The 14,967-nt window shown below is 62.4% G+C and overlaps 4 protein-coding genes across 4 annotated transcripts; all 4 read right to left on the bottom strand.

The window, feature by feature from the left end:
• Positions 1-470: 470 nt before the first annotated feature.
• On the bottom strand, positions 471-2,333 carry LDBPK_110920 (hypothetical protein, conserved; the record flags this gene model as incomplete). Its single annotated transcript, XM_003859020.1, has 1 exon — positions 471-2,333. The coding sequence occupies one exon, from the start codon at positions 2,331-2,333 to the stop codon at positions 471-473; it is 1,863 nt and encodes a 620-aa protein (XP_003859068.1).
• Positions 2,334-2,982: 649 nt separating this feature from the next.
• Positions 2,983-7,629, bottom strand: LDBPK_110910 (ATPase, putative; the record flags this gene model as incomplete). Its single annotated transcript, XM_003859019.1, has 1 exon — positions 2,983-7,629. One exon carries the CDS (start codon positions 7,627-7,629, stop codon positions 2,983-2,985), a length of 4,647 nt encoding a protein of 1,548 aa, XP_003859067.1.
• Positions 7,630-9,415: 1,786 nt separating this feature from the next.
• LDBPK_110900 (60S ribosomal protein L24, putative) lies at positions 9,416-9,988 on the bottom strand (the record flags this gene model as incomplete). The annotated part of the gene is made up of 1 exon (XM_003859018.1): positions 9,416-9,988. One exon carries the CDS (start codon positions 9,986-9,988, stop codon positions 9,416-9,418), a length of 573 nt encoding a protein of 190 aa, XP_003859066.1.
• A 1,378-nt stretch (positions 9,989-11,366) lies between these two features.
• LDBPK_110890 (hypothetical protein, conserved) lies at positions 11,367-14,399 on the bottom strand (the record flags this gene model as incomplete). Its single annotated transcript, XM_003859017.1, has 1 exon — positions 11,367-14,399. One exon carries the CDS (start codon positions 14,397-14,399, stop codon positions 11,367-11,369), a length of 3,033 nt encoding a protein of 1,010 aa, XP_003859065.1.
• Positions 14,400-14,967: the final 568 nt, after the last annotated feature.

Raw genomic sequence — 14,967 nt, 5'->3', positions numbered from 1 at the left:
AGCCGCTCCCCCATCAGGCAGGTCGCCACGTCGTGCATCCTCCTCGCGGGTGGCACTCAGGCACCCCCACGCCAGTAGACAGTGTGAGGGCCGGGGGTGGGAGACGCTCGAGTCACGCCGACACTCTGCCCACCATATCGATCGCAGAAGCGTGTTCGCCCTGGCAGGTCGCCCCTCCCCCACGCAACGCCGTCCAGGACCTCACGCCCTGCCGCCACGAGAAGCGGTTGAGCACTGGCAGGGGTAGGTGGGGCTGCTGCGCTGCACCCTGAGACGCCACGCCCTGCGGGGCGTTGTCCCCTCGTCATCAGAGCGTGGAAGCGGTAATAGAAGCGGCCGGTGGCATAGGCCCTGCAAAAAAAAAGAGCGACATACACAGAGGCAGCGCGTAGCTCGCTGCCGTCATTTTGTTCTTGTTGCAGCCAGTTCGGCTCGCCTTGGCGCAACGCAGTTCTCTGTCCATCGCGCCTTCAGGACGGCGACGACGTAGGTGGCGGCCGACTCGACGGTGGACTCTTCTTCCCCATCAGTATCGCCAAGGCCTCCGTCAGTGGGATGCGCTGCCCCCCCGTCTTCGTTGCCGCGCCGCACGAGGAGGCAGAGGATGCCGAGGAGGAGGTGGGGGAGGATGCGCCCGCTCTTCGATGGACACCGCGCCCCCGCCGGTGTGTGCGGCGACGCTGGTGCCGTTGCTGCGTCTGCTCGACCGCGGGCATTTCATCCCGCCCGCTATTCTTCTCCAGCTGCCGCCGTTGCCGCTCCCGCTTCAGCTCCTGCCGCATGGAGGCCTCTGCTGCCTGACGGGCAGCACGAGTGCGTTCCTGTTGCACCCGCTCCACCTCGCGGCGCAGGCGCTGCAGTAGCCGTAAGCAGCGGGCCGCAAACTCGGAGGCGTTCGGCGTGTCAGAGGGGATGAGCTGAATAGTGTAGTCGTTGGCTGTGTCACTACACGGCGTGGACGACGCTGGCAGTAGCGTCGATGCGGTTGCTGCAAGAACGCGTTGTGTCGCTACAGGAGGCGGATGGAAACAAGCGCCGCAGCCGTACACGAGTAGCTCAACAGCACCGCGCTGCTGCACCACCGCACCGTAAACTTCGGCCGTGCGCAAAAGTGAATGAGACGATGACGGCTGTGCGCCAGCCGCGATGTGCGCCGCCGCCTCCTCGTACAGTCGTTGCAGGGTCTGCAGGTGGTGAATGGACGAGAAGAGACCATCGCCAGCCTCGTCCACGGTGTAGCACTCCACCAAGTACGATAGCAGCGCTTGCGGAGGTGACGGCGCTTCGCTCTCAGCAGACCGCGCCGCTGCGCCCCGTCCACCCTTGCCATTTTCGTTCTCTTCGTCGTTGTTCACCTCCTCAGGATGGCCTGACACGTCCTGCAGAGGACTTCCCGAGTCAACGCCACGGGCGGCACGCTCGAGTCGCACCTCCAGCGCGACCGACCGCCACAGCTGCTGCACGCGATACCGCCGGGATTGCTGCTCGCCAAAGTACTCGAGCAGCTCGTCGACGAGACGTACCGCGGCTGCAGCTTTGCCAGCCGCTGCCGCCGCCGCGGCTTCCCCATGCAGCACCCAGCAGTACGTTGCTGCGCCAGCCGGTGAGGCGCTTGCAGATGCATCTTCCTCGTCTCGTTCCCGCACAAACCCGGCGAAGCTGAGCACCGCCCCACTGGCCTCCGCTACGGACATGAGCTCATGTGCGATAATCCTGTTCGATTCACGAATCCTCCTGTATTTAGGCTCCGCCGGGTACATCTGCACATTGCACAAAAGACGCGACAGGCAGCGAAGGGCCTGCATGCGCGCATCAAAGGCGCCAGGAGGCGCTGAGGCGGTTGAAGCAGTGGCAGTCCGAGTGGAAACCGTAGCGGTGTCCCAGAGCTCCTTCCATTCTTCGAAGGTTCTCGAGCGCGTTGCTGCCACTGTGTGTACCGACGGAGACGCAGAGGCGTTCGGAGACGGAGGTGCAAGTTTCCCCTCTGCATCCATCTCCGTATAGCCAAGGGACGCGCTCGAGTCCGGCTGTTGTTTCGCGGGTGTGAGTGACGAGCATGCTGGCGACTCAGAGAGAGATGCGCTGCTCACTGCTGGCGCTGGTGCCGATGCAGCCTTGGCAGCGGCAGCGGTCTTGAAGCTGCGGATGGTTGCCTGCTTGGCCTCGTTGAATTCCTCTTGTGTCAGAGCCCCAAGCTTGAATAGCTCGTGCAGCTGCGCGATTTCGCCTGCGAGGGACGAGGACATCGCAAGAAACGGACGTAGCTGTGTTTCTCTACGCCCCAGTGTGAATGGGCGCACTTTACATACGTGCGTATGTGTTGATGTGTGCATGATGGTGATCAGCCGTGTGTCGTGCGAGGAAGCGGGACGTGAAGTGAGCGCGGCACGATTGCGTGACCGTCACCGTGGAGAGGTGGGAGGGAGAGTTCAGTGCGGACTGCAGAGGGTGAAGGCACGTTCGAACGGCACCACACTCTTTTTTTGCTGTTGTTTCCCCTCCCCCTCCCTCCGTTTTCCCTGCAGTTCAACGTGTGTGCGCCACGCCCAGCTCACATACACGGACAATTCGCACGGGGGGGGGGGGGCAATGTATGGTGAGCGCGACGAAAACGACCATTGAGAGAGCGTGACGGCTCCCCTCCCATTCCTCACCCACTCGCCGGGTGTATGCTGCGCGCGCCTGGCGAAAGCGGCTGCGGATGAAAAAGGCATACGCCCGTCATTTTGTTTTTTCCCTTTGCTTCTTCAGATGGTGATTTACTCGTCGCCGTGCGTGGCTGTGGCATGAGCCACGCCCCCACCCCCACCCACCCACATACACACACGCACACTACACACACCACCGCCACCAAGCAGTACAGCGGCACCACTGCCTCGCCTATCGTGGCGTATCGAGGGCACAAGAGTGCGCAGCGTTGGATGCGCAAAGAATGTTGGCAGGTATCATCTGTCCTATCCACCCCCTCCTCCTTGTATGGGCTCACTCACCGACTGCTGCGAGCAGAAGCTGCCTGAACACCGTCGCGGCGTACGCATCTGGTGCTCGCTCACTATCCCCCGTCACTATTAGTGGGACGCCTGCAGCGTCATTCGGCTTTCTAGCCTCACCAGGGAGAACGGTCGACGTCACCTGACACTCTGCGCCGCGCACCTCCATCTCTAGTCCACGCATCATCGACTTGAAGACTTGGTAGAGGCGTGTGTAGGACAGGGAGGCAAGAAGGCCGCATGCCCAGTCCTGGGCCGATGAGGCAGTGATCAAGACAGATGCTCTGTCCTTGGCCATACCAGAAGCAGACGTGCGGCTACCGTTCGCTGTGACGTCCTCCTCCTCTGCTGCTGGTGCTGCCGCTTGTTTCTCACTGGCTGAGCCTTCGTTCGAAACTCGCTCACCCTCCTCGTCACCGTCAACGCTATCGTCGTCGCCACCGCCGTCACTCGTCAGCACCACTTCGTCTGCCGTCTTCCTCGTTTCTGCCTTCGAGTCTTTCTTGGGCTTTCGGCGACGTCGCCGCTCTCCGTAGTACCGCCGCGACTTCCGCCGCACCGGGGCCGAGGGACGCTGAGAGAAGCTCATGGCCCGGCGAGACTGCTCGGCGATGAGGGCCGGGTCCGCATCCTTGGAGACCAGAGCCGTGGGATCTCGCCCTGGCCCCTCGGCCCCAACGCGCTGCGCCTCTCCCATGTCGGCTGCATCCTCATCCGACGAGGGCTCGTGAATGTCGCGCGTCTCCTCGCAGAAGCGAATGACGGCGCGGTTCAGTTTGTACATATTCAGCAGACAGGTCTCCTTCAGGTCCAGCGCCTTGAGGCGGTAGCGCTGATCCTGCGCCGCCCGCGTGCGAAAGAAAGAACGCACGTTGCGCACGAGCTGGTCAATATCGTCGTGGTACTGTGAGAGACATACGTACGCCTCGTCCTCGATCTTCTCGAGGATGTCCTGCAGACCAATGCGATGGTGGCGCGTGTGCTGCTGCCACGACTTGAACTGCGGGCTATCAGCAGCGAGGTCGAGGTCGGCGCTGGCCAACAGTTTGAACTTGCCCGAGTTGATGTACTGGCTCACCCACTTCATCAGCACGTGGCGCAGCTGCAGGCGACGGTACTCGACCCTGCGCCAGAGCTCGCACCGTTGGGCGCGGTCGGCGCGCCGGCGAGCACGCAGATTAGCGGCGGAGAGCGGTGACGACGGTGGTGCTTTATCGACCACTAGTGCGCCAGAAGGCCCTACGGCCGCCGTCGCCCTCGTCTCCCCGTGCACCTTTGTGGGCTCGCTTGTTGCACTGGCCACAGCGGTGCGGTGGTGCAGCTGAAGCGTCATGGCGACGATGCGGTAGACGTACTCCACGAAGTGGCGCAGGTCATTAGGCAGTGGTGCGGCGGATACGGCTGCGACCACCACAGAGAACTGCGGATGCAGAAGCTGCTGCCGCGCCGAGAAGCGCCTGAGCTGCACCGCGCTCGGTGGGTCTGCTTGGAGAGTCGGTGAAGATGGAGACAGGGAGTCCAGCTGTTGTGGGGATAATGCCGTCGACGCAGTCCGCGGCTTGGAAGCGGCGGGGGCAGGGCTCTCTGGTCCGATGAGCAGCTCGCACGTCGCAGCCGTCGCGCAGGGAAGCAGAAAGATGACGTCCGTGTCAGCCATCGTGTTCAGGTAGTAGCGGAACACCTGTAATAGATGCTGCCGCCTGCGAGAGAGCTGCTGCTGGTGCACGGGCGACAGGCCCTCTGCACCATCGATAGCCACCTTGGCATCTGCGGAAGTGGTGAACGCGTCGGGCCGTGAGGAGTCCGTGTGCGATGCTGCCTCGGAGCCGGCGCGGACTACCCCTTCGTCGTCTGAAGACAAGTCAGTGGCTGCCGTCTCTCGCTCTGCGCTAGTGCCTCTCAGCCACTCTTCCACACCGCTCAGGTACACGACGCACGGGCTGCACTGGCGCACAGAGTCCACCACGTGGCTCATGTGCGTGAAGCTGATGCCCGCAAAACGGCTGCCTGATCTGTCGCCCAGGCAGTCGTCCGCGACCGCGGCCGAGGCGCGCCAGGCTCCTCTCGACTCACTGTCATCCCAGCAAAGCTGAGGCAGGTGGACGGTGAGCTGCGGCAGGCGTGGTAATCCCTTGAGCAGACTAATCGCCAGGTGATGCAGCCGTAGTGTGCGCTGCTGCTGATGCTGCTCTGCTGACCGATTAACAGGTGCGGCAGCGGCGGCGCACCAAGATGATGGCAAATCATCCGATGCCTCACGGAGCACAAGCAAGCATGGTCGCGGTGGCTGCGGAATCGGAACCGTGCAGAGTGAGCGGACCGCCGTAGCCATATCTTGACAGTCGCGTGAGCCGGCTCGTAACGCCTTGTCGACCAGCGACCACGACGGCGCCAATGCCGCGAGCGTCGCGTCGCGTGTGCCGCGCAGCAGCACTTCGATATACGGATCCAGAAAGGAATCCGTCACTCCGCTGGCACCGCGGTTGCGAGGACGGCGCAGCGATGGCTGCATCAGTTGAGCTGCAGCGTAGAAGTCTTCGGTGCGCACGTGCAGCTGTGTCTTCTCCACATCGCTTGGCACTCGCAAGCGTTGGCTGCTAAGGTAGAGCTGCGGAAGTGCCGTGCGGAGGCGGTGAAGACTGGCTTCGGTGCACAGCGCAGCCAGGTCGGCGCCAGTGTAGCCCTCAGTCATCTCGACCAAGTCCTTCAACAGGGCTGCGCGCTGTGCCGCATTGCCAGGCATCGCCTTCTTCGCCAGCTGGATGGTCAAGATGTGTCGCCGCGCCGCCGCATCTGGGAGCGGAAACACAAGCTCCCGATCAAACCTGCCGGGGCGCCGCAGGGCGGGGTCCAGTGTGTCTGGCCGGTTCGTCGCCCCAATCACGACCACCTGCCCGCGGTCCTCCAGGCCGTCCAGGAGCGCCAGCAACGTCGAGACGAGGGCGGCCTGTGTCTGCTCCGCCTTGGCGTGCCGCGCCGGTGCGAGGCCGTCCACCTCGTCGAAGAAGATGATGCTCGGCTGCAGCCGCTTCGCCTCCTCGAAGAGAAGCTTCAGCTGGCGCTCACTTTCACCTACCCACTTCGAGAGCAAATCCGCACCTTTTCGAACAAAGAACGTGATGCGATGCTGCTGCTGCGACGGTGTCGCCCCGCCTGTGTTGCTGCCGCGCGCAAACCCCGACCCCTCGTTGGCAAGCGCGCGAGCCATCAGTGTCTTCCCTGTGCCGGGCGGGCCGACGAAGAGCACACCACGCGGTGCCTTGAGGTCAAGGCGCTCGAACAGATCCGGGTAGAGCAGCGGGAGCAACACCATCTCCCGCAGCGTCACGATGTGCTCCGGAAGACCGCCAACGCTGTCGAAGGTTATGCCGTCATCGATCTGTAGGGGCGAGATGTCCCCCAGCGCCCCGTTCGCCGTTGTCGCCGCACCGCCACTCCCGCCGTCCGCTGCGCCTGCGCAGCCGCCATAGCCGTCGGCCCGCGTTCGCGCATCCTCCTCCTGGTGCATCAGCCAGCGGTAGCGCCGATCCAGCTGGCGGCGGCGGACTTTCTTCGAGTCCTTTACGCCGACGGCGTCCGCCATGTAGTGGTTGATGTTGATGTTCTCAGTGACGCTCTCGCGGGCTTGGCGGACGGCGTGGCGCCGCTGCGCCTCCGTCATGAAGTCGCCAGTGAGACTGCCTTCACCGCTTTCGCTGGAGGACGAGGAGGGGCCGGCGCGCTGGTCCTGCTGCGCCATCCGCTCGACGCTTTCTTCCCGCATGGAGGCGTCGCTGATGGACGAGTCGATCGGCACGGCATCAGCGTCGGCAGCGCGGGCGCGACGTGTCGTCGCCCCTGCTGGGGAGTTTGACGACGGTGCCGCCGCGCTGCCACGCCAGTCCGTAGAGAGGCGAGGCCGCCCACGCGTGGCTCGTCGGGCAGGAGCATTCTCATCGGCGGATTCCTCAGAGGAGGAAGAAGCGGTGGACTCATCCTCGTCATCGTCGCTAGCACTGTTCCTGTTGCGGCATCGCCGCCGATACATCTCGCGGCTCTTCTTGATCTCCTCCTCCAGTTCCGGGTGATGGCGAAAGTTGAAAGCGCCCATGCTATTGCTGTCGCTGTCCTCATCGTCCGCCGCGCCACTGCCGCCACGTCCGGCAGCCCCGTTGGGGTGGGCGAGCGTGCTGCGAAGATTCTCCATCGCCCTCTTCGCTGCCTCCCGTTGCGGGTATCGGGAGTGGGTGGCGAGGGCATCGTTCTCTTCGTCGCTGCTTCTCGTCCTTGCTACGCCGTCCCCGTCGTTGCCACGGTGTCCCGGGCTGCGTTGCAGAGGCTTCGAGCGGCGCAACGAGGCCGCGAGATACTGCTCGTCGAGGGAGACGGTGGCATGTGGCACCCGACATCCGCGGCCAAGTCGCTCTCCCTGCGGCGACGCGAGCAGCGATGCGCCACGCTGCCCACTCGCCAAACTGCCGTTCTTTATGGGTGTTGTCTCGGCAGGAAACGAGCGCGGCTTTGCTGTTGATCGGCGATGGACATCTTCGCCGTCTGAAGTGTCAGCGTCCGAAGAGACGGGGCCAACTACACTGCTGTCGTCGTCATCCCCAACGTCGCTGCTGCGACCGCGCTTGGCCTGTGATCGTGTGAGCACCATGGTAAGTTGCGATCTTTTCAATCGCCGCTTCAGGCTTGCCGCGATCGCCTGTGCTGTGATGTGCGCTATCTTGAGTGTCCCTTGTTGAAGCTGTAGTGCTTCCCAGCCTTAAAGAGGGGGGGGTGGGTGTGTGGAAGGGAGGGAGGAGTACCAACGGAGCTCACCACCGGCCGTTGTGCCCTTGCTTTTTATGGTTGCTTACACTTCAGGGTGTCGATGAAGCGGACCCTTCAGAGAGAGCCACGCACATGCGCAGGCACACAGCGATACTGAGATGGCCCGGCGGCGTGTGCGTGTGCGTGTTGCGTGCGTCTCTATCAGCCCCAATCCTTTTGCTTGTTCTTCGTTCTCTCTCGTATTCGTCTTTTTCCGTTCGCAGCCGCGCCGCTCTATGAAGGATGGCGCCGGCGCACGAAGCAGGGGGCGTGAAGAGAGCCAGAAGGCCAGGTAGGGGAGAAGGATGTAAATCAAGTCCAAAGAAGTCGACGGTGTCTCGTTGCGCTCTCGCTGTGCGCGGCCCACTCCCGTCAGAGAGACAGACAGGCACAGAGAACAGGGGCGCCAAGGAAAGGAGGTCGGGCCGCGGCGGCAGAGAATGGCAACGTGGTGGGACCCGGCGATGATACCCGGGTGACCGCGACGAAGGAGAGAAGCGCACACCCAAGCAGGGGCACAGGCACGTAGTACAGCGAGAGGAGAAGCGGAGTGCAGTGACGAGGGCTGGGAGGGGGGGGGTTGACATGGAGAGGACGCAGGGGAGCCGCCACGGAAGACGACTCGCGCTGTTTCCGTCTAGATGATAAGCGTCAACTGACGATTACGACTGCGGTGGGAAGACACAGATGGACACGGGCAAAGGGGCCGAGCGAGAGGGTCAGGAGGGCAACGTCGCGGCGCACACCTGCACACAGGCGCGCATTCCGTATCGCCACTGTCTCTCCTTCCATCATCGCATGCGCCCAAGCCACGGATGTCGTCTCTGTGTACGTCGGTGTGTGCATGCCGCCGTTGCTCCGCAAGCCTTGTGTTGTTTTCTGTTCGTTAGTGTGCTGATCGAGGAGGGCCTGTGCTTAACGGTTTACTCGGATCAAAAGGGGAATCAAGAAGAATGAAGAGGAGGTGGGGAGGCCATGACGCGCACACGCTTGACACCCGCCCCTCCCTGACAACATCGACAACACGGAACACGCACACAAACATCGAACACGCGCAGAAACCGACATGCCGGCCAACGGAGGGGCACCTCACAGGACGAGCGCGCAAAGGGGGGAATCCAAGTTAGGAGCGAAGAGCATTTTAAATGCGGGCCAAACCATGCAAAAGCACGCCGACCACAACGACGGCAGGCGGCACCCCTCTTCCTCCCCCCTCCCACACACCAGAGAAAGAGAAACAGGATGGAGGAGAGGGGGAGAAGACGCGTCAGAGGGAGCACGTCTCTGCCCGCGCGCCCCTACTCGCCTCCCCCACCTAGGCGCTAGCGCGCTCGGGTGTATGTGAGCGGCGCAAGTTAAAGGAAGACAGAAACGCACGCAGACACGAATACGGGGAGAGAAGAGGCACAAGCAGACGGCAAGGACACGGAGACAGACAGGTCGATTTACTGAGAGAACCACAGAGAGAAGACGCCTTCCCCCCCCCCTGTGTATGTCCTTCACATCGCACCTGCTTATTATCATCACTTTTCGTTTTTTTTCTTGCTTGTTGTTTGCTTTTTCGCTTCTTCTTGCAGGCGAATAGGAGTCAGCGAGGGAGTGACTGAGTGAGCGGGGGGAGAGGGGGGGGCCTACTTCTTCTTGGCAGAACGGAAGGCGGACGTGCCCGTAGCCTTCTCGGCCAGGCGCTGCTTCTGGTGACGCTTCTTGTTCGCCTCTCGGCGCTTCGCCTTCTTGTCCTCGCGCTCCTGCTGGATGGCCACCAGGTCGTCACGCGCCTTGTGCTTGATCTCAACGTCCTCGATCCAGTCGATGTTGTGCTTAAGCGCCGAGGCAGCTTCTTGCTTCTCTTGAAGGCGGGCCTTCTCCATGCGCCTCGCCCACAAGTCCTCCTGACGCCGCTGCTTGATCTTCTCGACGCGCTTCATCACCTTCAGCGTGTCGCCCAGCAGTTCGCGGTTGTACTTGACAGGAATGTTGCGGCGCTGCTCAAAGTCCATGGTGCTATCCACCGCCAGCTCCTTGCCGTTTGCCTTGCGGAACGTCTTCGTCCACTTCAGCTTCATCGGGTTGCGTTTCATGCCGAAGTTCTTGCGGCACTTGCTAGAGCAGAAGCGAAAGACCTTGCAGTCGTTGCGCACGAACACCTGCCCGTGCCCCGGGTAGATCGGGGCACTGCAGAAGGAGCACTGCTCAATCCTCATGCTGCGCGAAGGACACTAGCGCGGGATGAGGTGTGGGGAGAGGGGGGCAGGGACGGCCGCGGCGCTCAAGTCGTCTAGATGCAATCGTGGGCGTAGCCAACTGTAGCGGTGCTGGGAGCCGTGCAAAGAAAAAAAAGCGGAAGCGCGATAAGAATAAGGCGAGGAGAGAGGATAGATACGGAAAGCGAATAGAGTGCCCAAGTCGTAGCAGGCCCGTGGAAACATTGGAGAGAGAGGCGGCGAGGAGAGCAGGGAGGGGTGAAAGAAGAGGGTGGGGAGAAGGGGGGAGGCGCCGGAGTGCCGGCGTGTATGCACAGCGACACAGGAAGAAGACAAAGGAGAGGAGAGGCGCTGGCAACAGCGTACGTGCACGCCCGCCTCACACTGCACAGGCACCGCCCGCATACCGTCTCGCAGCTTCATTTTTTTTCCGCTGTGGCCCTCTGCGAAGGGAGTCGCCCCCTCCCCCCACCCCCTCCCTCTGTAGTTGCATGTGGCTTCCTCTTCCGAAAGCCACCCTCCGCTCTGCCCCTTCTTTTCTTCATTCCATTGCGCCTTGCGCCACCCACCCACCCTCCTCTATCTACAGTGCTGTCGATGCCGCGGGCTGGGCGGAGCGGAGGCAGGGGGGATGCAGGTAAGATGCGTCGCTTCCCGTGACACGCGAGCGCACTGTTCATGGTGGGAGATGGCAGCTGTACATCAACATTCCTAACAGAAACATTCAAAAGGAAAAGACTGGCAGGCCACATGTAGCCCCACTCGTGTGTCCTCCACACCCACGCACCCGCATACTTCTTTCCAACGCACACGCACACCGTCATCTACGCACATGCACATATATGCATATGTATGGTAGATTGGCCGCCGTAGGTTTGACATGCAAGCAACGTCCAAACAAAAGCGGCAAGAAAGAGAGCCGATGTGAGAGGACACGACTGGACGGCGGCAAGCAGCGCAGAGGAAAACGAGCAGAGGCACGCTGCGTGTGACGGGAAATGTGGGTGCGCGCGGTCGGCGCGCAACTCCTCAACAACAAGAAAAAACTTGAGCGGCACACACAAACGCTTTCACCTCTTTTCGCTCTGCACTCGCCCGCATGGATGCGTTCTAGTACCGTTCAAATACTGTATACATAAGCTTGCCCCCACCCTCCTCACAACTTACACGATGCACCGCTGAGCAGACCAACTGCGGATGCTGGGTGGATGCATACGCCGCCGCCGCTGCCGCTCCCCCCGCCCCCAGTCCTCCTGGTTATGCTGCCGCTCAGGTGTGAAGAAACTCGTGCGAGCAGAGAATAGCAGGCGCACGTTGATAGAGACAGAGACTGACTGAGAAATGCGAGCCAGTGGCACAACGCTCGCCCCGTCCCCATCTACGTCGACGACGTCGCCGCCTTCATGAGGACATTCAGGAGGAGCCGCTCGCGGGCTTCATCAAGCGCCGCAGAGCTCACCGACGCGTCATCGCTGCTGCTAGCCGCGCCCGCGTCACTCTGGAGAAGGCCGCAGTCCACCTCCAGAAGCGAGCTGCTGTTGACGACGACTCCGTGAATCACCTGCAGCACCGAGTCGAATGTCCATGGGGCAACTGTGCTGTTCGCATCTGCCGCTTCTGCGTCCACCCCCTCAGTCTTGTCTGGCACAACAGTAGCCATAAACACCTCCATCGTCGGTCGGCTCGCCACGTACTGCAGCAGCGTCATGAGCTGCGCTGTCGGGACGTGCGGGGTGTTGCGCACGTCGAGTTTGCGTAGCGCTGTGGCCAAAGTCGTATTGGAGAAGAAAGCGCTGAGCTGCTCGATGTGTGTGGCGCGCCAGTCGTTGTGACTGATGTCGAGCACCTCGAGATTCGGCAGCTGCGCAAGGCCTTGAAAGAGCTGGGCAACCTCCATCTCTTGCTGCGCCGGCGTTATCCCACGCAGAAGCCCTTCCTGAAGACCGAGATTGTTATGGCTCATGTTCAGCTCTCTCAGCGACGTTGCGGTGGCGAGACCAGGCAGCAGCGACGCCACAGTTGAGATATTGTTGTAGGAGATGTCGAGGTGGGTGATTGCGGTGGCCCCCGCAGCTAGCAGCTGGCTGAGTGACCCGAGATCGTCCCCGAGAGTGTTGCGGCCCAGCGTGAGCTTGTGCAGGGTCTGCGGAAACGCCACATGCACCTCAGGGGGGATCAACGCCGCCACACCTGCAGCGGTCAAGTTGTTGCCGTCGAAACACACGCATTGCAGCCGCGGTGGGCCGTGCCGCTGCAGCTGGTACAGCAGCCCGGCGAGCTCCTGGGCAGCAGTGCCGTCGAAGTTGGAGGGATAGTCACCGCAGGCGTGGTTGTACGCAAAGTCCAGCTCTTCCAGCGCCTCTGCGCGGGCGAGGGAGCGCAGCAGGATACCGCTGAAAGTCGGTCCAAGGTAGGTGTTCGCCATGACTAGGCGGCGCAAGCCACGTGGCCCCTCCAGCGCAGACGCAAACCTCCGCACAGCCGCTAAGGCGCTCTTCTGCTGGCGCTTGGTAAGACGGCGGCGGCGCGCGTCCACACCAGAAGCGGCGTCTGCTGCGCCACCGACGCACGCGAGCGGGTTCTGCCGCAGGATAAGCGTGTGAAGCGCACTCTGCGGCGCCGCGGCAGCCGAGGCAGCCCCGACCGCCACGTTCCTGCCCAGAACATACCGAGCGAGGTGGCCCAGACCCGCATACCCGATAGCGTTGTCCGTCAAATCCAGCACTTCCACAGACGTGTTGTGCGACAACGCCACCGCTAGCATGCGCACGCCGTCGTTGCCCAGTAAGTTCTTTGAGAGGTCAAGTGCACGAAGGCGCTGATATCGGTAGAGTGGACTGATGAGTGTCCAGAGCGGTATGCTCTGCCATTGCTCCTGCGCATCGGCAAAGGACAGGCCGAGGTGGGGTGCCTGTGCCCCTGCCGTAGCCGCCGCCGCCTCCTCCGAAGCTTCCTCGTCCGCCTCCTCACCGTCCTCCTCGGGTGGGGGTGCCGTCAGGTCCTCGCCAGCGTGCAGGCCGTTCTCAGCCAGCCGCAGCACGCGCAGGAACTTATTCTTCTTGAGCACCTCCGCCAGCGCCTCGAGGCCCTCGTAGGACTCCCCAAAGACGGGGTCTTCCGGCTCGTACAGCGGGTCCTCAACCTCTTCTGTGTCCGCTGCCACGTTCAGGGCGTTTGCCGAGAGATCAATACCGCAGAGGGCAATGTTCTTCGTCAGTGCCTTGGCGATGATGCCAACGCCGCGGGGGCCCAGTGCGTTGGCGCGCAGGTTGAGGTACCGCAAGGACTCGTTCGCGTCCAGCATGGCCGCGAGGGCTCGCAGCGGGGATAGCTGGCGCACTGGCGCAACATCGCCTCTGCCCCCGTCCTCTCCCGGGGCTGTCGACACCACTGGCGCGCCAATGTTGTTGTACGACAAATCCAGCACCTTCACCCACGAGCAGGCCACCGCGGCCACCGTAGCGGCATCACGCCCGCCGGCGGTGGGCTCGTTGATGCGGCTGAGGTAGGCGCACAACAAGGGAAACACACTCATCTCGTAGAACGCAACGTCGCGCACCGCCTTTGCGTGGGTTTCATAGGTGATGCCGAGCTTCTCACAGAGCTCCTGCAGGCCTGCGTTGTTCTGCGCGTCCACCTCCCGCTGCGTATCGTCGTCCTCCTCGTCAAAGTTGTGCGAGCCGGCAGACGAGGCGGCTGCATGGGCGACCGGGAGTGTGTAGCGAGCGTAGACTTCACGGTACTTGGCCTCCCACGCTTCCGTCGACGGCGACGGCTGTCGTGCCGGGTCCACCACACCGTTTGAAAGCAGCAGCGCCGTGATACCGCCGCTTCCGACCCCTTCAGCCGCTTCCGCAGCGCCGACGGCTTCTTCCATGAGGGCGAAAAGGCGCTGCAGCGCATCAAAATTGAGCGGGTCGCGCGGCTTCAGCTCGTGCACAAGTGGCAGCGCACTGCGCAGCGTCGCCACGTCGTCTGGCAAACCGACAGCGGTCGCAGTGACAGCAGCTCCGCCGACACCACGCTCCACCGCCTCAGCGGCTGCGTCGCCGCTCGCCGCCTGTACAGCCTCCACAACCGCCGCATTGTACACGGCCTGCACATCCGCTAATGTTCCTTGCCGGTAGCTTACCGGCTCCATCCCGAGCCGTACTGCGTTGCTCTGTGTGGCACCACCGTCGCCACCAGGAGTAGGTAACGCCCCGCGCGCCGCTGCTGCCTGCTGCAGCTGCTGTTGGTCCAACCGACTACTTGTGACGCCGTGTAGGGCACGCGACAACTGCATGGCGTCGAGTGCCGCGTAGATACCGGCATCACCCTTTTCTTTGGACTCGGGGGTGATGTATGGAGACGCCGTTGGGGGCGTCGGTGGTTTCTGGGGAAGCGGAGTCATTGCCGCCGTATCTTCCATGTACGTCTTCTGAGGTGTCGTGAATCAGAGATCGAGTACGAAGAGCGCAGCCAAGAACGACCGCTGAGATGTGCGTGCGTGCGTGTGTGTGTGTGTGTGTGTGTGCCAGCCCTCCCTGCGTACGTTACTGTGAAATCGTTGCGCGCGCACGTGCACAACACCTGGGCGTGCGTCACGATACGCATCCGTTTTGTGTGCGCGTGTGTGTGGTGTCGGTCAAACACGAAGCCCGTCGTCCGATCCAGGAAGGGGGAGCGTGGTAGAGAATACAGAAAGGAAGCATGCAGACAGGGTTTACCAATGAAGCTCGGGAAGACGCATGGGTTGCGGCGTGCGAGGGCAACGAGGAAGTCCTCTCTGTGTGTGCATGTGCGGCAGACGCATGCACTGAACCACCATCGAGAAAACTCTGAGAGAGCGAGAGGGAAGGAACAGCAGAAACAAGCGGCGGTGAGAACGGTCGAGAGGACACGTGCCACCAAAGATGCGAAGGAACCATTGGCGGGCATCCCCCCCCCTCACACCAGCCAGTCCAGCCGTAGAAGCTCTTCTTTCTCTCGCGTGGTCA

Source organism: Leishmania donovani, chromosome 11 (assembly GCF_000227135.1).
Source record: "Leishmania donovani BPK282A1 complete genome, chromosome 11".
NCBI classification, from domain to species: Eukaryota; Euglenozoa; class Kinetoplastea; order Trypanosomatida; family Trypanosomatidae; genus Leishmania; species Leishmania donovani.
The sequence above is the reverse complement of the archived record's forward strand: the minus strand, read 5'-3'. Positions and strand labels throughout refer to the sequence as shown.